The sequence below is a fragment of the Kwoniella botswanensis genome, chromosome 1 (assembly GCF_036426115.1).
Source record: "Kwoniella botswanensis chromosome 1, complete sequence".
Taxonomy (NCBI): domain Eukaryota; kingdom Fungi; phylum Basidiomycota; class Tremellomycetes; order Tremellales; family Cryptococcaceae; genus Kwoniella; species Kwoniella botswanensis.
The window spans coordinates 7,021,432-7,041,142 of record NC_088599.1 but is presented as its reverse complement, the minus strand read 5'-3'; the positions used below and the strand labels follow the sequence as shown (position 1 = coordinate 7,041,142).

The following is a 19,711-nucleotide window of genomic DNA, read 5'->3' as shown; positions in this document are numbered from 1 at the left end:
TGGACTAGCATCGATTAAGATCAGAGATGTTATGCATTTTCAAATCATCCGGAAATTTCTGGTTGCGAAGCATTGAGTAACATGGATATTCCCTATCCCTTGTTTGTTGGTTGGACGATCCTTCTCATGTTCTGTGTGACGAGTGAACAACGGATCGAAATCGGTGCAGCTCCGGTGAAGCTTGGGATTTACTCACCTTATCTGTTGCTATGATACTTGTACCCCTTCAATCTGCAACTACGCTCTTCTTGGGTACATGTATATGATCCTCCTGGTTGTTTCGACATGGAGTACGAGACTCACAATCAGGATCGGTCGAGATGCTACTGGGTTGATGACATACGTAGTCGAATGGTGGTGGGAGCGATTCATATCACGAGAGATCATTAGCAGATTCACGAAGGTAAGCTCAATATCTAACCTACTGGTAATCTAGACATTAATACCAAGCACAACAGGTAATCATGCCAGTTTGGATCGACTGGCCTAATTCGCTGCTCGATGAGAGAATCTCGACGCTGATATTTGAAGTATCTCAAGATCCGGGTGGGTATCGCCTGTTCGTTCATGACCAAATAGCCCACGACGACTCTTTAATGTTTCAATCGTTTTGAGCAAGAATGATCAAAAGGTTCTCTTCGGCACGGTTGACAATTCAGCCGCTAATGAGGTCCGGGATCGAGCTGAGGAGATGAGTTAGATCCATGTTGCTCAGCTACTTCCGAACGAGAAGAGGGCCAATAAGGAAGCATTTATGGGGGGTGCCCGCGAAGGTCCATGCTGCGCACGAACAGTAGAGGACGGCAATGCTGTATATAGAACATAAAAGAGAGTATGCATCAAGTCGTGTTTACATTCTAGCGGGTGGCTATACACAGTAGCTATCTCCAGTAATGTGCAGTACAGTTAGTTGATTATGTAAAAAGACGTGGTACAAGCGGGATTTGGTTTAGCGCGTCCTACTCTACAGCAGAGGGTGGTGACAGCGAACAGCGAACAGAGATCAGACGAGTGATCAAACAATCATCCTCATCTTTACCTTATTGACAACAATTACTACATATCAGACACCATGTGCACCTTCCTACAATCCTAAACGTCAGCGCACCATCTAGCAGAAGCTCTGGAATCCCTCAAGCCTCGTCGCAGCCAATTTAGCATCGCCAAGCCTAGACAGACTAGTCCATTGGGTCTCTGATCAACTAACTCCCAAATCCCCCAATCTTCTACCTCGAACATCCGTGAGCAGCCATGATCCCTTCTCTACCCCTTGAAACAGTGTATGCTGACGACGTGTAAAAGTTATTCCAGCCATCATGCCGTTCTTACAATCCATATCAAACTTTTTCGGTGGTCAGTCTGGTACCAACGGTTCATCAAGTCGAGGTGCGAATAGACGTTCAGTCATGAACTCGACAATGGACGCGTTTAGTCTACCTACGGCCAGGTATGCCAATGGACCGGGATATGGGGATGGCGGATTGGTGAGTTAGAGAGAGAAGAAGGACCTGCTGACAACATCAGGCTACCGATAGCGCAGCGTCTTCACCTGGTCCAAGTCGAAGAGGAAGTAGTGTCTATCCACCGAAAGATGCCTTGTAAGTCATCATTTCACCATTTTCTGATGTGTTGCTGATGTCTAGTGTACCTGGTAGCGCCGGTTCACCGAATTATTTCCCTCCCCCTACTCATACGTTCCACCGTTTACGAAATGCCCTTGTCGACTCCTTTCCCGAACTTCTCGAAACGCTAAACGGCCCCGCCAACCCACATCTCCTCGCTGCTTTCGAAGCTGAGCTAGGGTGCAGCTTGCCCCGCGCAGTCAGAGAATCCCTCTTGGCTGTAGATGGTCAAGATTTAGAAGCCTGTGCCAACATCTCTGGTTCTGGAGGATTGTTCATGGGATTACATTTCCTACCTCTCGAAGAAATTATGAGAGAGTGGGCATTCTGGAGACAAGCAGAACACAATCCGATGGCTGGGAACAATGCAGCTGTCCTGGCCACAATGGCTAGTGTCCCACCCAACTGGATCAAGAAACTCTACGCGTGCAGAGGATGGATTCCCCTGTTATCGGATCGTACGGGAAACTACGTTGGAGTGGATTTAGATCCTGGAGCCGGAGGATCGTGGGGACAGGTCATTGTCTTTGGAAGAGATTTCGATAGGAAGTGCGTGCTTTGGAGGGGTGATGGTGAAGGTGGATGGGGGAAATGGTTAGCTTCGTTCGTGGAGGAGTTAGAATCAGGTGAAGGTTGGGAAGCAGATAAGACCAATAATACATCAGATGAAGAGGAGGATATAGGATATGGGAGCTATAATGGTGGTGGATCTTTTGGTGAATCAGGAAGAGGCCTCAGGCTTGGTGGGCAATATCGAGGATGGAATGTGCTTGAGGCGTGGTGGGATAAGTCCGTCAGAAAGTGGGAAAGCTTAGGTTTAGGTTTAGACGTGGAGGATATCGAGAAGGGCTTAGAGGAAGCAAGAGTTCTGGCAGGCTATTCGAATGAGCCGGAAGGTAAAGGGAAGGGTAAAGCTGTGGAAGGGTTAGGTATTGGGATGCGAGTGGGCGAGAGCGCCGCACAAGTTGAAATACCAGGTGAGTAAAATTGTCTGATGATGATTCGCAATCGCTGACCCGGACTCAGTCCTCGGTTCACCTTCCATTCCCGCTGGTCCTGGTACACCTGTCCCTCACGACTCGGATGTCCTGCTTCCACCCGCATCACCCGAACAACCCCCTATTCCCAAAATTCGACATCCTGCACCGTCCCCAGTCCGCGTCATCACCCCAGCGACTGATCATCCACTGAAAGCTCCTACTTCCGCTTCTGGCTATCTCTCCCCTCCATCTCGATCACCTCCTAGATCTCGTCGTAAAGAACCGCTCCCTGTCCCATCACCGATTGACCTACCCACACGAGCGGATGTTCAAGCTATGGCAGCGATTGCTCAAGCGGAAAAGTCAGGGCTGCGAGGCGGATGGGTGATGAACCTTGATGTGTCAGCTGGTAATGCTTCGCGTAGAGCTTCCAGAGTTTCCGCTGGCGAAGCTGAGATGGTGAATATAGATTTAGAAGGTGGACGAGCGGAGAAATTTGGTTCACCTAGAATGTCAGATGCAGAAATGGAGAGGCAGCGAGAAGAGGAGAAATTAGCTTTGGCGGGATTAGAACATCGTCGATCACCCGTGTTGATACAACCGTCTAGAACTCCTTCACCATTATCACGAGAATCAAGCTTTGACGAAACCTCTTCTATCACTGGTTCGGAGCAGACTCCAAGAGCGACATCCAGAGGACCAGGATCAGAAGGGTTGATATCTGTTCCACCATCTGTCATAGCCGCTACACAATCTATACGACCTCCGCCACGAGCTGCAAACAATTCTGAGCTCAATATTAGAACTTTCATCAATGAGGATGAACGTGATCGACCAGTTATACGCGGTAGTAGTTCTCGACCGGGAAGGAAAGAAAGAGAATCAAGTGTGGTGTCTATGACTTCCCAAGATGAGTTGTTGGAACGAGCTACGACTCGATCACCCAGCCCGAGCTTTACTAGTGAGATCGCCCATTCACCTACAGCTATCACCATGTCGAGGAGTAATTCCGAACAGGAAGAAAGATTAGCGAGTCCCCTTGTTACTACAGGACTGAGAAAGGGAGAAAAGCCAGTGGAGGAGGAATTGGAAGAGATAAATCTTGGGGCGTAATTACGATTGAGCTGGGCTGAGTCATGATAGAATGCATTTTTACGTCTTGCATTAGTCAGATTGGAACTGATTGATGAACTGACTGATCAATTTCAGAAACTAAATTACGATTATTCAACCATGCTAATCCCATTCTTTCCATCTAGCCAACACGTCCAACGCAAGGGATATATCAATGAAGTCCGAAACCATTGATCATTGGCAAACTACCAACATTCGTCTCTGCCCCAGCTGATCTTCGAATGGTCACCTGATCTTGTGGAGACGCAAATAGACTTGCAATCCAGTATACCCATTCTAGCACTTTGCTTTTATCCTTGACATCTGATGAAGACAGTCTGACACCATGTCCATACCTGCCCCAATTGGAAGGACATGAAGAGCGCTGATAGTCTTCCAATGCTCGAGGGAATGATCTTATAAATCGTATATCGATATCAGGTGAAGGGTTTACAAGGGGTAGGAGAGGTATGTCATCAGGCTGGCAAAGATGAACATGTTGTTGAGGTCGTGAAAGATGAGATTCGGGTGCTGGTGAGTAAGGGGGAGGTGGAAGGTTGGGGTTAATCATGATTGAGAGTTGTGATTTCGAGGGAAACTATGCGGTATAGTGGAATGAGGGAACGATGAGATCTGAAGACAAAGTCATTCCATTCCAAGATAGACTTTTCACCTCGTCCTTTGAAGTGTGAGGTCGTTCGTTTTCCGACCATATCTGACCAAACTAGTCACCTACCAAAAGCCCAAACATGATTTCATCATCCTACGGCTATCAAGGTGAAAAGAAGGTCGAAGGCTTTACGAGTCAGATCATCGGGATCCTTTGATAGTGGACCATTGGGAGATGTTTGATCTCGTCTAGTGAGATGGGAGTTGACTCGATGATGTTCATATACACATATGTAAGTGTATCCTCTGAGATTTCGATATCGGGAACAGTCAATCTAACCCACTTTCAACACGATCACACCGACTCTCATACCCCACCACAGCCAGCTCAAACCATCTGTTCAGGATGCCTTGTCACAACCACTCAATTGCAGACTGCCCGTCCGCATCTCCATCTCCTTCTCCTTCACAACCAGTCAAGCAAGTACAGCTCGGGTTACTCGAGAAAGACGTTCGTTCGGCCTCTCCCTCGCCTGATACCAAGCACATTCTCGCCTGCAACAGCTCTACTTCGGCGGCATGGTGGGCTTTCAACTTCCTCTTGGAGCACTCAAGAATCCATTCTGATCATAGGGTTCAGCATAGAGTCCCGGGAGTTCAACATAGACGAAGAGATGAGGCTTGATCGGTTTTTGCTGTAACGAATGATTCCTCGAAGTATATTAGACAAATCTCATTGTAAAAGTCGCACACGGGTATGACGGGGATACTCCACGGTGTATCTTTAATCCCACTGTCTCATGTTGCGCTGTACCTCGCTGTTGTCTATACAGTACATATGACCTGATTGATGCATAAGCTGATGTCTGTTTCGTGTGCCATTATGAACAGTGATCCTACCTGTGAAATGTCAAGTGCCACTTGGTAATTCCGTTGAAGGGTTGAGAAAAGATCCCGTTGGGAGGCATGCCACGTGGTGTGGGTGCGCTGTCATCATCATAACATGGTGACAGCAACCAGTAACCAAATACCATCTACATCCCCTATCCCTGACATATCATCGCATCAACATACCAACATACCAACATAGCAACATATATAACATATATAACATACGTCTATAACATACATACGCATATATATCCCCCTCGGCATCGGCATCCCTCATGATTACCATGTCTGGCGTATGAGCATCGCGCGAGGATATAACCTATCAAGAGCCTAAGCAGAACATCAGGAACAGTGGTAGTTCACTGGGGTCCAACTGTACCACTCCCTCTCCTATCAACCTTGTCAACGTCAATATCGAACATTACCATCTACCTGTGTTTTTGACATCACACCCATCTCACAGCTCGACACGCTCACAGAGGTCGTAACTCGTGACCACTCGTGCTACTCCACCACCATCTGGGTGTAACTTCTTGCTGACCGAAAACATCCGCTATACCATTCACTCCAACATGACATCCTTCAACCCCCTCCCAGCTCACGTACAGGCAGCGCAAGATCAGTTCACGTCGGACGGAATACCGACGCCAACGTATATGGGGATGGTAGATACTGGTGCTCAATGGGATTATATCGTTGGTAAAGACGGGCGCAGGAGGTAAGTTGATGCACCGAGCGTTGCTAGCGCCAAACTATATCAAATCTCGCTGACCAATTTATCTTCTCAGCCGGACACCATCCAGATCACCACATAGGTCAGCAACAGAACCATCCGTACATCGACCATCCTCTCTGTCTCAGTCGCAAACACCGGATCAACCTCCTCTCGGATCATCTTTCCCCTCGACCTCTGCTCATCCCCAAGAACCTACTATCAACGAGGAAGCAGCTGCGGTCGTTTCACGAAGTATGAACGCACAGCAGTATCAACAGCAACAACAGGAACAGCAGCATCGACAGACTAATGGCAATGGTACGACAACAAACGGTCATGAGAACGGGACGTACAATGCTGCAGGTAGTTCATCCAGAAGTGGAAGGAGTAAAACTAGGATTGTAGGAGACTGGCAATTAGGTAAAACGCTAGGTGCAGGTAGTATGGGCAAAGTCAAACTTGCAATAAATGTTATAACCAAGGAAAAGGTGAGTGGTAATTTCTCATATTGTAGTATGCAGTCTGCTGATTATGTATCCAGTGTGCGGTCAAGATCATCCCTCGGTATACTGAAGCCACTCGTCGCGAAGAACCCAAAACACCCGAAGAAGCTGAGAAACAACGCCAGCGTGATGAGTCGAAAGAGATACGTACGATAAGAGAAGCTCACATCTCCCTATTACTTCATCATCCATACATCTGCGGTATGCGCGAATTCATCTCACATCAGAATCATCATTACATGGTATTCGAGTTCATCGATGGAGGCCAAATGTTGGATTACATTATATCACATGGAAGGTTGAGGGAAAGAGCAGCTCGGAAGTTTGCTAGACAGATTGGATCGGCTCTAGACTACTGTCATCGGAACTCCATCGTTCATCGTGATCTGAAGATTGAAAATATCCTAATATCGAAAAATGGTAATATAAAGATCATCGATTTCGGTCTATCCAACTTATACGCACCCAATAGACATCTCTCCACTTTCTGCGGTTCACTCTACTTTGCCGCACCTGAATTGCTCAATGCTAAAGCCTATACCGGACCTGAGGTCGACGTCTGGTCTTTCGGTATCGTCCTCTACGTCTTGGTCTGCGGTAAAGTCCCCTTCGATGATCAGAGTATGCCAGCGCTACATGCCAAAATCAAGAGGGGTGCTTGCGAATATCCCGCTTGGCTCAGTGCGGACTGCAAACATCTGCTCAGTCGGATGCTCGTCACCAACCCTGCTGAACGAGCAACTCTTACCGAAGTCCTATCTCACCCATTTTTAACGAAAGGTTATGAAGGTCCACCTGATTCTTGTCTCATTCACCGAGAACCCCTACGTGCCGATGAATTAGATTGGGAAATAGTTCAAATGATGGAAGGATTCACTTTCGGTTCACCTGAACAAATTTACGATGACCTACGTGCGGTTCTCACTTCAGATGCTTATCTATCGTGTGTCGCTGCCTACGAAGCTCGCAAAGATCGACGAAGAGGCCCTTCTATGTCCACCTCTAGTATGGACGTCAGCAACGTAACCGACTCTCCGAAGAAGAAGCGTTTTAGTGGATTCGATTTCGCCAAGAAGAAGCTATTCAAAGAGGAGAAGAAGGTCGAAGAACCGGTTGTAAAGGAGAAGGAACCCTTAGATCCAACTAGAGGATTTGATCCACTTATATCCATCTACTTCCTTGCTAGGGAGAAAGTCGAGCGGGAACGAGTATACGGCAAAGGTCATTTCGCATCTTCCACCATGTCAATCGAGGGAAACGATGCAACTCAAGGCTATGGTCGACAAGTCGCTCAGCTGCAACCACCCACTCATGCTATGGGTGGAGCATATGATTCTGGTAATCTACCTCAACCTCGCCAGCGTACCGAAGAGGTTCCCAATCCCGTCATGCAACATCCTCGTGCCGATCAGGAACGTTCCAACATCGCTGATGTACCCCATGCGCATTCAAGACAACCATCTCTTAGCCAACCTCCTCTCCCTTCATCCCTTCAACCCAGCCCTATACCTATCAGCGATGAAGGTTTGACTAAGAAATTCAGTTTGCTGGGCAGAGGTCCACGCCCTGCTTCCTCAGCTGCTCCTTCACGTGCAAGCTCAACCAACGTCCCTCCTTCTCAAGGTATGACACCTTCTCCATCAATGCCGCTCACCGCTGTAGGGGATCACCGACGAGCTACCACCGTTTCCGACAAGGCTACAAAGCATGAACGACGTGTCTCAGTAGGCAGCATCTCCAACATATCCAGTACGGTCGGTAGAGCCACTGGTCTCGGTCGAAGATCCTCACAGCGCGAGCGTAAAGGCACACCTAACGAGCCATCATGGTTAAACACGCCGAAAGAAGCGGACGAATATCACCCAGCACAGTCATCAGTACATGCAGAAGATGCTGCCAACCTGGAACCGGATCTTCAATCTGAACTAGGTGCTGGAACAGTATCCGATACTCACTCTAGCAGTGATGTCAAGTCTGTTTACCTCAAAGGCTTATTCTCAGTATCTACAACATCGACCAAACCTGCTACTCAACTTATTCGAGACGTTTCAAATGTCCTGAATCGACTGGGAATCAAACATCGTCCTATCAAAGGTGGATTCGAATGTGTACATATCCCTTCGATCGACCTGAATAGCGTTGTCAATGGTGACGAAGCGAATACGAGCTTACATTCAGTCAACCAACAACCTGTGCAGAGCAGGAGGAAACCCTCACTGAGGAGGAAATCGAGTAAACAAAACATGAATGGAAGTAGGACTACCTCTCCTGCGCCAAACAAGGCTTTACAAGCTGGATCCAGTGGGACGTTCAGTATGGGTGAACCGCATACTCCTTCTACACCTGGAAAGAGAAGTACGCCTGGTGGACCACATGTGCCACAAGAGGAGGATGAGTTGGACGCTTGGGCACTGGCTCAGTCCGGTGCAGCAGGTAGTAACCTGATCGTGAGATTTGAGATATTTGTTGTGAAGGTGAGTTACATATCATTTCATGTTGTTTTGATATATAATAGTGTGCTAATTATCTTGTTTCTGTTTCTGTTTCTGTTTTCAGGTATCATGGATGCCTTTACATGGTATACAATTTAGGAGGGTAGGAGGTGATGGTTGGCAATATCAGATGTTAGCGAAAACTATCCTGAGAGAAATGAGACTATAAGCGACCTCATTTTCAAAAAGAAACAGAAACAAAAGATGGTGATGAAGAATTGCTGTTTATATTTGTATGGAATGGAGTGGTCGAAAAGTCATCTTACTTGTGTATGTCTTGTTCTTCTATCTTTCGTTATTTGTTATGTCAGATTTGATATTTATTTCGTATTGGTCTTTTTCCACTTAACACATCATGTTGGCTTGATTTGGCTTTGCTTTCATTTTCAAATTTTTGCTTTTTTGCTACGTTGATAGATTATGAAACGCTATGACACGATTCGAGATCAACAGTCATTGTGCACGTACAAAGGATCCCAAGAGGCTTCTTGAAGTTAGCTCAGTGCTGTCCTTTTGCTTGTACCCGAAGGTAAATCCTTTGTGTAGGAAAGACCAGTCTGTTATACCTCAAGAGCGCAGTTCAGACAGCATGCTTCCATCTGATACTTGAACTTGTACTGTTCAATTTCTCCCTATTCACCTCTACAGTGGTGTGTCGACTGCCCTCAATTATTCCTTGCCTTACTCGCCTTTCTCGACTGTACATTAACAGACGTTATTGTAACCCGTCGATGATGAGTTTCCCAACGATGAGCGAAATCTCAATCTCCCCTTTCGGTAATTCCCAGCGTTCCGATACCTGTTTGCTATATCCACCTGGAACTCTTCACCAATCCCATCCCTTATACACCGAGTTAGGTGATCCAGGCTGCCTATTCCGATCAGTGATTAGCTGTGTGGACAATCAGAAGTGGATAGTCGACGTGATTAAAGAATCGGTTGATATTTGTATACCAAGTACAAAACAGGGAACATCATTCGTTCCTGATTTTAGATCTTGTGAAGATCAAAGACGACCATTCGAATTCGGTGGTGATCCACTTCCTGGAATGATCGACCGCAGTAGTGGAGTGCCACTGCCCATCGAACCTGATTCGGTATATATCCCCGGAAAACGTTACGAGCTTGATTTGTCTTCTGGAGCAATCATCAAGATGGACAACCTGACCAAGAGCCTTCTTCAAGATGCTATCGATATAGCAACTAGAAGGAATTGTACGATGGTATTGGAGTCTATCATATATCGGGATGGTTATGGGGAATGGAGATTCGAGGAGATTGCAGATGTCCAAGGTCCAGATGCTATACCCACAGCTCAGATTGATGTAACGACTGATGGATTTTCGACCAGACAGGTCCCTTATGATGAGGCTAGACGTATTTGGGCGGGGGACAGTGATGATCGTGATTGGGAGGAACGAAGACCTGGATTACAATTGTTTGTGATGGAGATTGCAGTTCCACATGAGAATCAGGAGTAAAGATGATAGGGATCGTGGATGTAGAAGCCACGAGAATTTCGTATCCATAACAGGCTGTGCAAACTATCTTACAGCAACGGTACAAGGTGGCAGTTGGTGGCATTGTGTTAAGGGGTACAGCGTGTAGTATTGAAATACAAAAGATCTTCGCATGATGTGCATGACTCACCTATGTATCCCTCGCATCTTGAGTGTCGTCTCATTCTGGCGTTTCAGAATTGTCTTCTTGTTTTCCCTTTGATCTGTAAAATTCCCAGCTTCCTTCTGCTCATCAACAGAAGTTGGGTTTCGCCACTAAGAAGAGTCACACCATGGTGCAGTATATGTATATAAGGTACCGAAACTGTTGACCGTCTTCGATTTGCTCTTACTGTACTAGACCAGTTTCACACTACTTCGTCGTATAGTAGACAACAAAGCTGCAAAACCTTGATCAGACTCACTGACATGAGCATCTTCCCAACGAATCTGCCGGATGACCAGCCCGAACGACTCTACACTGAAACGGACGCTGTAATCAGTACACTAGACGGGCTGAATTGGACGATACAACCTGATTTCAGAAGCGTAGAAGATCAACAAAAGCCCTTGTCTTTCTATCATCGTCGTCTCCCAGCCTCAGTCAACGAATCAGAAGGAGATCTGATTCAGGAAGGTCCAGGTACGCGTTACGTACCCATCGATCGTTGGGAGCTGGATCCCAAAAGTCCCGGACTCTCCCAACTAAGCGATTGCGACTCTGTTTATGTGTCTTCCCAACTCCAATTGGCCGATCGGAATGATAGCGTATACGTCTTAGGAAAGCATCGTCGTTCAGAATGGTCGGGCAAGATGGAACTGGTTTCCGATGAAGAAAGACGATCCAAGCGTTCCCGATGCTTCGATCCCACATCGTAAAGATGGGATGTCTTACGCTGAGCTTAATCCTACGGATCTCGAGAAGTTGATCACTCGCTACGCTGCTGATCTACCAGAACTGGCCTGTCACTCTGCAGCTACCGGAGCACTGCATGACCCTCATTTACTTCAACAAATCGATGACGACGTGACAACCTATCTCACGAGCTGTGTTGTTGGAATGCCTCGAAGAACATCTTTGGGACATACACAAATCTCTTCTGAAGTACCCCATACAGTTCATCGAGAGGTTGATGGAATTACAAGGGCGGTCCATGATTTTCGTTCTGCGATCAGCAATAGTGTCGAGCCCGCTTTCCAAACTGTGGCGGTGCCCATCGGGATCAAAGAGTTCCCCGAACGAGGTCTGCTTGAAGTCTTCGATTCGAGAAAACAATACCTTGTGCGAGATATCTATCTGCTGAACTCCCATAGTGACGAACTGACAAAGTACGATGGACCCACACGACACAGCATCATGGAAAGAATTGATGATGCGAATCGTAATCATGCTGTTTATGTTCTGGAGAAGATCAGCGAGAAAGGAGGATTACCTCCGAAAGAAGAATGGACCTTCCAGGAGTGGCAAGAGGATGAGTTGAAGGCACGGAATGATGACGAGCTGCGGGTGGTCCCTTATGATGTTAATGACAGGCAACAGACTGCATTGACAAGCAAAGAAACTCAAGATCTGATAACGAAGTACTGGCTACAAGGCAATGTGAGATACATCTGATTGTCGAATGAATACACAAGTACAATCGCAGCCCCAAAACATCATATGCATTGTACCGTATATATTATTAGCCTTGCGAATGCTCACTCGCAAAGACTCAATGGTCTAATGTGCAGCAGGTCAATGAGAGTCTCTCCGTACATGCTGATACTCCTTCTCATCTCTAACGAATCCACGACCCATGTCACCCATATTATCAGTTGCGTTAATGACCCGAGAAGTGGCGAGGAAGTCAATCGCAAGGTAGAGTTCAATATCGTTTCTGCTTCTCCCGATCTGTCAACGGCAGAATCGATGCACGTCGTCGTTCCTTCTCAACTACAAATCCACCATCGACCTGGGTCTGAGATTGTCACGTTGAAAGTCGACCGAGATATACGATCAGAGGCGGAAGTGAATATACGTCCTCAGATTGAATGTGAATTTACACCCACACCGATGATCATGGAGGAAGATCAAAGCCGAGGTAAATTACGACTTGATGGCGAACAGTGGATTCCTTTGCAGCTCTACAGACCCTCTCTGGCAAGTAAAGCCCTGAATGGGTTGAATCAAGATAGCAAGAATCTTCTCTCCAGTATTCTCAATGACAACGCACGAAATCTGACACTTAGTGCTATTTCAGAAGACACAGATGATAGAAGAGTCATCTGGAACTTTGATCCTAATGATATTGGTTCCCTTAGACCACCTGAACCTAAGGTATCCCTTTGGTATCAAGGGCTAAGACCTGAAGATGAAGATATGGAGGAGATCTCCGTGTCAACGGCTAGACATTTGTTTGCTTACTATAGGGCTCAAGGTGGTAAAGCTTTGGGAGACGACAATAATACGAGTCGGGAAACATAGACAAGGGTTTTGCACACAATATGCAATGATATCTCGTATGTGCCTTGCTGGATAATGTCTTATGTATATCTTAATCGGGACCAATCCATGTTACACTTTTCTCAAACTGTTATAATGCTGCGACAGACAGATAAAGTCAGTTCGGCCAACATTTTGACAGATCGCATCTTGATCACTGAAACGGACACTCACTTCACCAAGCCCGTACATCCTCTTGTGATAACTTATTCTCACCACTTTATCGCCCGCGGCCAAACTCTGTTCGGGAGTCATCGCTCCTCCGAAGGCATCCGCTGAGCCCCCATGAGAGACGACGGTAGGTGGACCTCTTTGGAAGACGTGGATCGGGACGTTGTATTGACGAGAGAGAGCCTGGATCTGTATTCGGCGACAAGTGATTACACATTAGCATACTGTATCATGATTACCCACAGATATGATCATACTGATAGCTTCGACTTACCTCAGGTTCACCACCCCATTCGCCGGTCTCAGCTACCAACTGACAATACTTCTTGAACCCAGCTTCGGTTATCACTCCGTCGTCGGTCGCTCCAGCTGAATCCTCGCCTGTGATGGACGGTAAGAAAGGCATGAAATCGTCTGGATGGGAAAGCATGAATTTGGCTGCGGCATTTCGGGTCACGGAATAATTCTCGGCCTGACATACGGAAAGGTGTATCAGTGATGCTCGTTCATTTCTGACCTCACATACGAAAGAGCACTCACATCCTTGGAAGGTAATACACCAATCTCGGCCAGTTGATCCGCTATAGCAGAATACATACAATGGCCGTCCGGTGCGATCTGTGAAGACGATTAGCTTGATTCAGCTTTGTGATATTCTTTTCAAGAATCACACTCACCTCGTATATCTCTCTTCCAAGAACGGTACAGGCATCACCAATCACCTGGATTTCCTCCAACCGTTCTTTTTCCAGCTGAGCATTCCAATTGGGATCATCGGGAGGTGCGGACTCAAGGAGAGCTTGAGTCTTTCGTGCCTATAAGAGTGAACATTGGTCAGTCTCTCAGTCAATCAGAGTCAATGTGTAGGATCATCGTCTTCATTGTATTTGACAAATGATGATGGAACAACAGAAGCTTTTCGCTAACTTAACTCACCTGTCTTTCCTCGAATTTCTGTCTACTTGATTTCTTCTTCTTCCCTCCTCCGTTTCCATTACTGCCTAACCCAAATGCATTCCCATACATCCCACCTCCCATTGATCCTGCAGCTGGCGGAGGCGGAGATGCAGCGACAGTAGCAGGAGCCGCCACCTCTGTAGGCCTCAAATTCGCAGGTGAGGTGGAATGTCCGATAGCTTTTTCATTCTGATGCATATTCTCCAATATCAAATCTTCCTGAACTTCTTCCTGCGAGAGCGGTACAGCAGGAGGAGGTAGAGCCTGACCCGAAGGCGGTGAGATCATTTGGCTGAGAGAGTTTGACGAAGTTGAATTTGATTGAGGGGGAGAAGATGAGGGAGACGTAGATGTTGATGGATCAGAGGGACCGGAGTTGGGAGAGAGAAGTTTCTTCAGTGCTCGTCGTTTACTTCCAGGCATTGTAAGGGGAATGAAAGGAAGGGAGTAAAGGGAAAGACTAGTGAAGTGCTGATAAGTCGTGTTTGAGAGGTGTATGGTTTGATTGATAAGTTGCTTGAAATCAGACTGAGTAATTGTCCTCCTAAATGACTTTGGATGATCGAATAGCTGCTGAAATTTGTGGATACCCAGACTAATTGTTATCAGGATAGGGGTAAGACAGGATAATGAAGCAAAGAGATGGACAAAAGACGCAGTCTCAACTCAACATTCTATCTTTTTATTTTGAGCTTCAAGTTCAGAATGACGATGTGCACGTGGCACTCCACTACTCCACATTATGTTTAATTTCGCCGTTTCAGTGGAGCTAAATATCATAACAGATTCATACATGGAACGGAAGTCAAGATAGACCGAAAAAACATAAATATAGAGTCGACAACTATAGTAATCCGCTTACAATACCTTGAAGAAGGCTGTTAGCGGAAGTGGTTCAAAAGAGAAATAAACGTTGAATACCAAGAAGTGGAATAACCTAGTGTACAAAAATACTAATTGACCTATAGAGAATATGTATGGTATATACTATGAATGTTTAACACAAACTCGTTTTCATCCCTACATCCGACCTACTGTCAGCCTTGAGCTTGACAATCACAGGATAAACCCCAGATGTTCAGCCAACTGACCCTGCCCCTGGATCCCTCCGCCACCATCAACCCGCTTATCCAACCCATTGTTATTCATATGACTAGACGATATGGGCACTTGTCCATTCTCATATGATTCAGCAAAGTTCGATCCAGCAAGAGCCTCGAAGAATCCATTGATCGTTCCAGGGGACATCGCAGACAGATCCAGCTCGTCGATTGAATTGCCATTCTGCGCAGGGCCCGGAGGGGAGATTGACGAAGAGGTTGAACCAGGATTGTTATGTGTAGGAACATTGGCACTGACTACACTTGCTGTTGAGGTTGATCCCTGTCGAGCGAAAGATGGTGAAGTCCCCGTCGCGTTCATGCTGGCTCCTGGGATACCTTCACCTGTTCTGGTGAACGTTCGAGCTGCTTTTAGCATATCGCCATATCGCACGCCTGCGAAATGATTGTATCCCGGTTCGGTATGAGGTGAGTTGTTCAGCTGGTTGAGCAGAGCTACTGCGAGCCAGTAGAATGGCAGGGCATCTATACATAATACCAAAAACCCACGATCAGCATCCATTTCAATTGGAATTTGTGAAATTGTTGACCCACCTTCGCAGTAATTCAGTGTCTCTTTGGGCAACTCAGGCTCAGCGCCCGATGACCCACTCGAAGTACTTTGAGGACTGATACCCGCCGAGTTCGCTCGAGAAGCATTCGACGTGGACGGGGAGATACACAATCTATCGAAATCCCATCCTTCTCTCCACTGACAATGAACGGTCGATCAGCATTTATCATCACCAAAATCGATTCTATGAGCTCACCTTCTGCAAACCCATGCCAAATCTACCTCGCAAACTCTCCCTCGTGATCCTTCCTAGATCAGTTCCATCTTGCGCCAACATCCTTTTGGAAGGTCTCAGCCAGCTGCATCCTACCCATAAATCCGTAAGATCCCTCCAATCTCCCCTATCTCTTTTACCTTCCCCTATATCGATCACTCCCCTCAGCAGCGTAAGCACCATTGCCAATCTTGCGAACGGTCCAAAGTCATGAGTATTGAGCAAGTTGTAGTACTTTGTATCGGCACTTTCATGCAGGTTGTCGAAAGATCCGAACGTCGGTAAAAAGAATATTCTTCTCATACCTTCATCCAGACTCATAGGTCTGTATTTCTTGACAGCTTTTAACCATTCAATGGCTGTTGGAGCTTTCCACAGGGTATCGGGTGCCGGCAAGGGTAGATAGCACAATTCGCAGGATGATAATATGCAAGGAATATTGGATTCCAGTGCTGAAACTGTGTCCAATTGGTATACGAGGTAAGCGGTCCGACGTCGAGTCTCCAGCTGAATCCACTCTTTCCAGCACCTATCCAGTTCGTTGGGAGTATACGGTTCAGTGGGTATTTTGATTTTCATGGCGAAGTGATCAGCTTCGGGAGTGAAGAAACCAATTTGTCGAGTAATCTAGCAAGGGAAGTAACGATCAGCATAATGCAGACATTAAATACACCGCCTGTACTTACATTGACAATAGTCCCCATGAACATGTTTGCAGTGAGCCTCTCTGATTCACTCTCACTTAGGAAGTTTGGTGTGTGATATAAGATCAATGCTTGGAGCAATGCGACGTTATATTCAGTCATCAGCACACCTTGGGCAAGCGAGAATGACTATGTTTGGCAAAGTCAGCTGATTATCATGGACGTCAACTTGAAGCTCACCTTCACAAGCATATTTGTTTTCTCATTCCTGACTATAGGACCATTCTTCCAATTGTTCACATTCTCCGAATCGTACGGTTTGTCATCAACGCTTTTCTTCCAGTTCGCGGCATAGATACTCTCCCAGCTCTGATCAGGTACAACCGGTCCGTCTAGAGCCTTAGGCGGAGTTATACCGCTTAAACCTAAAGATTGCAGTACAGCAGCATCCGCTGCAGTAGTGTTCCCGGTTCGTATACCGCCGACTGTACAAATCGCAAATGCCAAACAGGCAGCTGTATCGTTGAGCTTGAACGTCGGCATGTGAACAAACGAAAAATGGTTCAGGACGGTATGATAAGTCCGACAAGCCATGACCGATAATGTACGCAAAGGCGGCAATGCCCAATGAGGGATTTGATATACACCAGCAAATCGTTCAGCAGGAAGACTACAAGTAACATCAGCACTCTGTTCATCCCAATATGATAGGTGACACTCACTAGAATGGACTGGTCTTGTCAAACCATTCTTGACCTGCTCTCAGATTCATCTCCTCATTGGCAAGCCTGAGAAGGGGTCTTTCCGGATTTGGGTTCTCCAGTGTCTGAGGTACTTCATACATCGCCATTTGATCCAGAATACCTAGAATGGTAGGTGACATTGGTGTCGACTGCTGGGTATTTCCACCACTCGAATCGTTCGAGTCCGTATTGGTGATGCCAAATGCGGAGGGAGAGAACAGCGATGAGAGAGGGAAAGGTGATTGAGGTTTTGGAGAAGGACCAGGACCAGTCGTGCCGTTCATGCTCGAAGCGAACATTTGCATCTGAAATGAAAGAAATACACGCATGTCAGAATACTTGTATGTTTTCTGGTACTTGAGAACACTTACCCATCCTAGTAGTGTGCCCATGTCACTATTTGAGTTCAGGGTCGATTGAAGCGTCGAACTCTGCGTCGATGTCAATCCCTTCTTTTGGGAGTTCGAGTTCTGCTCTTGTTGATTCGGCGATTGTGATTGGCTCTGGCCGTTGCTGTGGTTCGGGTTCTGGTTCTGATTTCGGTTCAACACTCCCTGTGTGCCCATTCCGGACATCCAGCTCATCGCGTTTAGAAAATTTTCACCGTTGGTCTCACCTCCATTCACACCGGGATTTTCACCAGTGAGTGTCGGATCGACAACAGGTTGTTCGGTGGTATCGGTTCTAGATTGATCGACATGCGTATCACCGTTGGCTCCATTGCTAATTTCCGCTTCCTGCTTCCTGTTGGCAGCTACAGCAGCTTCCATCATCATGTTGATTGTAGGGTTATTGGCCCAATCGGGAAGATCTTTCGGTAACTCTGGATTGTCTCCACCAGGTACACCTCCAGGGTAGGCCATTGATAGTAGAGCTGAGGCATCTTCTAGGTGATTGGGGTCATTCAGGCTATGAAATGTCTGACCTTGTTGAAACATTGGTAACAAGTGGGGTGTATAAGTTGAACCTTCAGGAACACTCCCAGAACCATAGAATGGGTTACCATTACCAGCAGAATAGACACCACCGTTGCCCATGCCATTTTGACGACTGAATCGGTTGGCTCCTTCGGGATACTTGTCATTATCATCTTCGCCGCCAGTGAAATCATCTTCGAGGCTTGGATCTAAACTGGGATCGAGCCGCGGGCGGGTAGCGTCTCTTTCTTCATCGCCACTGGATCGTCGTGGATGCTTTCGACCTCTAGGTGCCGGTGATGCCTCTCGTGCATCGGTGCGGGATGATGAGATGGGTACACCAGGGTAATTCCGTTGAGGTGCGGGAGGAGAATGTGAGTTTCGGTCGGTAGGCGGCGGTGTGGGATGGCATCGGCGTCGGTGGCGGAGTAGGACGTCACTGTGCAAGGAACGGGAATGGAATATTAGTAAGCTAAGAGGTATATGCAGCTTTTGGTGCAATTTGTCAACTCACCTTCGTGCAAAAGCTTTTGTACAATCTTTACACTGGAAAGGTCTATCATCTTGGTCTGTATAAGACGATCAATCAGCAGAGAGCATGTCATACACCGCACATAATAATCTAGTAACGCACGTTTTCGCTGATGTCGTTTCAGATATTCCATACGACTATAGTTCTGTAAAGCAGTTCATGCATTAACATCGTCATTTGACCTTCTCCAGAATGAGATGCATGACAAGGGCAGTACTTACCTGTCCACATCCTGGGAAATTACAAGCAAAAGTTTCTTTCTCTTTGCCTTCTTTACCTCTACTTCTACCTGACGATGTGGGTGTCAGACCTTCGACCGGTAATCCAGTGACTGGATCGAAAGGCGAGACCGCACTTTGCCTCCTTGCGGGCATCTTGAAGAGGTAGCTAGCTAGCTCTGATCCTTCTGTATCGATGTTTTGATTCTGTGACGAAGCGACTTTTCCGGAAAGAATGGTCGTTATGAGTGGAGGTGGAGGGAGGAAGAAGTAAGGTTATAGATACAACAAACTGCGATAAGTTCACCGATGAGTAATATAAATGTGACTTTCCGCTGCAATGTTCCCTCGTCGATATTCTCCGTTTTCTTGGTCGAAGTCGGCGTGCTTGGATGTATGGGGGTTGCTGTATGCTATGTCCCGATACGAGTGACTGAGTGTGTTAGCTATTGTGATGAGCAGTGTGCTGTGAATGAGAATAGTGGAGGTGAAAGAGGAGGATGAATGAAGTGGAGGGGGATATCCAGCAGGGGGGATCAATGAGGACAAAGGCTCATCGCTTCATCACTCACTGTTCAGGGTAACTCACACCCCCCTATAACTCCGGAATACCCGAGGAGTGGCACTCGCACTCACAAGAACCAGGACCGTAAGTTATCGGTAACTGAGATTTCGACATTTCGAGATTTCATTGAGCATTTGAGCATTTGTCTGTTCATACGTGAACATATCACT

At 46.7% G+C, this 19,711-nt stretch overlaps 8 protein-coding genes across 8 annotated transcripts; 5 read left to right on the top strand and 3 right to left on the bottom strand.

Annotated features, from left to right (window-relative positions):
• Positions 1 to 1,316: 1,316 nt before the first annotated feature.
• Positions 1,317 to 3,715, top strand: L199_002657 (uncharacterized protein; the record flags this gene model as incomplete). The annotated part of the gene is made up of 4 exons (XM_064888396.1): positions 1,317 to 1,447; positions 1,536 to 1,598; positions 1,656 to 2,599; positions 2,649 to 3,715. 4 exons carry the CDS (start codon positions 1,317 to 1,319, stop codon positions 3,713 to 3,715), a joined length of 2,205 nt encoding a protein of 734 aa, XP_064744468.1.
• A 51-nt stretch (positions 3,716 to 3,766) lies between these two features.
• Positions 3,767 to 4,286, bottom strand: L199_002656 (uncharacterized protein; the record flags this gene model as incomplete). The annotated part of the gene is made up of 2 exons (XM_064888395.1): positions 3,767 to 3,814; positions 3,966 to 4,286. 2 exons carry the CDS (start codon positions 4,284 to 4,286, stop codon positions 3,767 to 3,769), a joined length of 369 nt encoding a protein of 122 aa, XP_064744467.1.
• Positions 4,287 to 5,787: 1,501 nt separating this feature from the next.
• L199_002655 (uncharacterized protein) lies at positions 5,788 to 9,094 on the top strand (the record flags this gene model as incomplete). Its single annotated transcript, XM_064888394.1, has 5 exons — positions 5,788 to 5,933; positions 6,004 to 6,248; positions 6,294 to 6,418; positions 6,472 to 8,907; positions 8,990 to 9,094. The coding sequence occupies 5 exons, from the start codon at positions 5,788 to 5,790 to the stop codon at positions 9,092 to 9,094; spliced, it is 3,057 nt and encodes a 1,018-aa protein (XP_064744466.1).
• A 985-nt stretch (positions 9,095 to 10,079) lies between these two features.
• Positions 10,080 to 10,406, top strand: L199_002654 (uncharacterized protein; the record flags this gene model as incomplete). Its single annotated transcript, XM_064888393.1, has 1 exon — positions 10,080 to 10,406. One exon carries the CDS (start codon positions 10,080 to 10,082, stop codon positions 10,404 to 10,406), a length of 327 nt encoding a protein of 108 aa, XP_064744465.1.
• A 447-nt stretch (positions 10,407 to 10,853) lies between these two features.
• L199_002653 (uncharacterized protein) lies at positions 10,854 to 12,039 on the top strand (the record flags this gene model as incomplete). Its single annotated transcript, XM_064888392.1, has 2 exons — positions 10,854 to 11,147; positions 11,206 to 12,039. The coding sequence occupies 2 exons, from the start codon at positions 10,854 to 10,856 to the stop codon at positions 12,037 to 12,039; spliced, it is 1,128 nt and encodes a 375-aa protein (XP_064744464.1).
• A 123-nt stretch (positions 12,040 to 12,162) lies between these two features.
• L199_002652 (uncharacterized protein) lies at positions 12,163 to 12,888 on the top strand (the record flags this gene model as incomplete). The annotated part of the gene is made up of 1 exon (XM_064888391.1): positions 12,163 to 12,888. One exon carries the CDS (start codon positions 12,163 to 12,165, stop codon positions 12,886 to 12,888), a length of 726 nt encoding a protein of 241 aa, XP_064744463.1.
• Positions 12,889 to 12,978: 90 nt separating this feature from the next.
• Positions 12,979 to 14,457, bottom strand: L199_002651 (uncharacterized protein; the record flags this gene model as incomplete). Its single annotated transcript, XM_064888390.1, has 6 exons — positions 12,979 to 13,005; positions 13,081 to 13,266; positions 13,352 to 13,549; positions 13,618 to 13,695; positions 13,755 to 13,892; positions 14,014 to 14,457. 6 exons carry the CDS (start codon positions 14,455 to 14,457, stop codon positions 12,979 to 12,981), a joined length of 1,071 nt encoding a protein of 356 aa, XP_064744462.1.
• Positions 14,458 to 15,090: 633 nt separating this feature from the next.
• L199_002650 (uncharacterized protein) lies at positions 15,091 to 19,132 on the bottom strand (the record flags this gene model as incomplete). The annotated part of the gene is made up of 10 exons (XM_064888389.1): positions 15,091 to 15,620; positions 15,690 to 15,846; positions 15,905 to 16,549; positions 16,609 to 16,755; positions 16,807 to 17,236; positions 17,289 to 17,614; positions 17,681 to 18,665; positions 18,741 to 18,795; positions 18,861 to 18,903; positions 18,980 to 19,132. The coding sequence occupies 10 exons, from the start codon at positions 19,130 to 19,132 to the stop codon at positions 15,091 to 15,093; spliced, it is 3,471 nt and encodes a 1,156-aa protein (XP_064744461.1).
• Between the last annotated feature and the right edge of the window lie 579 nt (positions 19,133 to 19,711).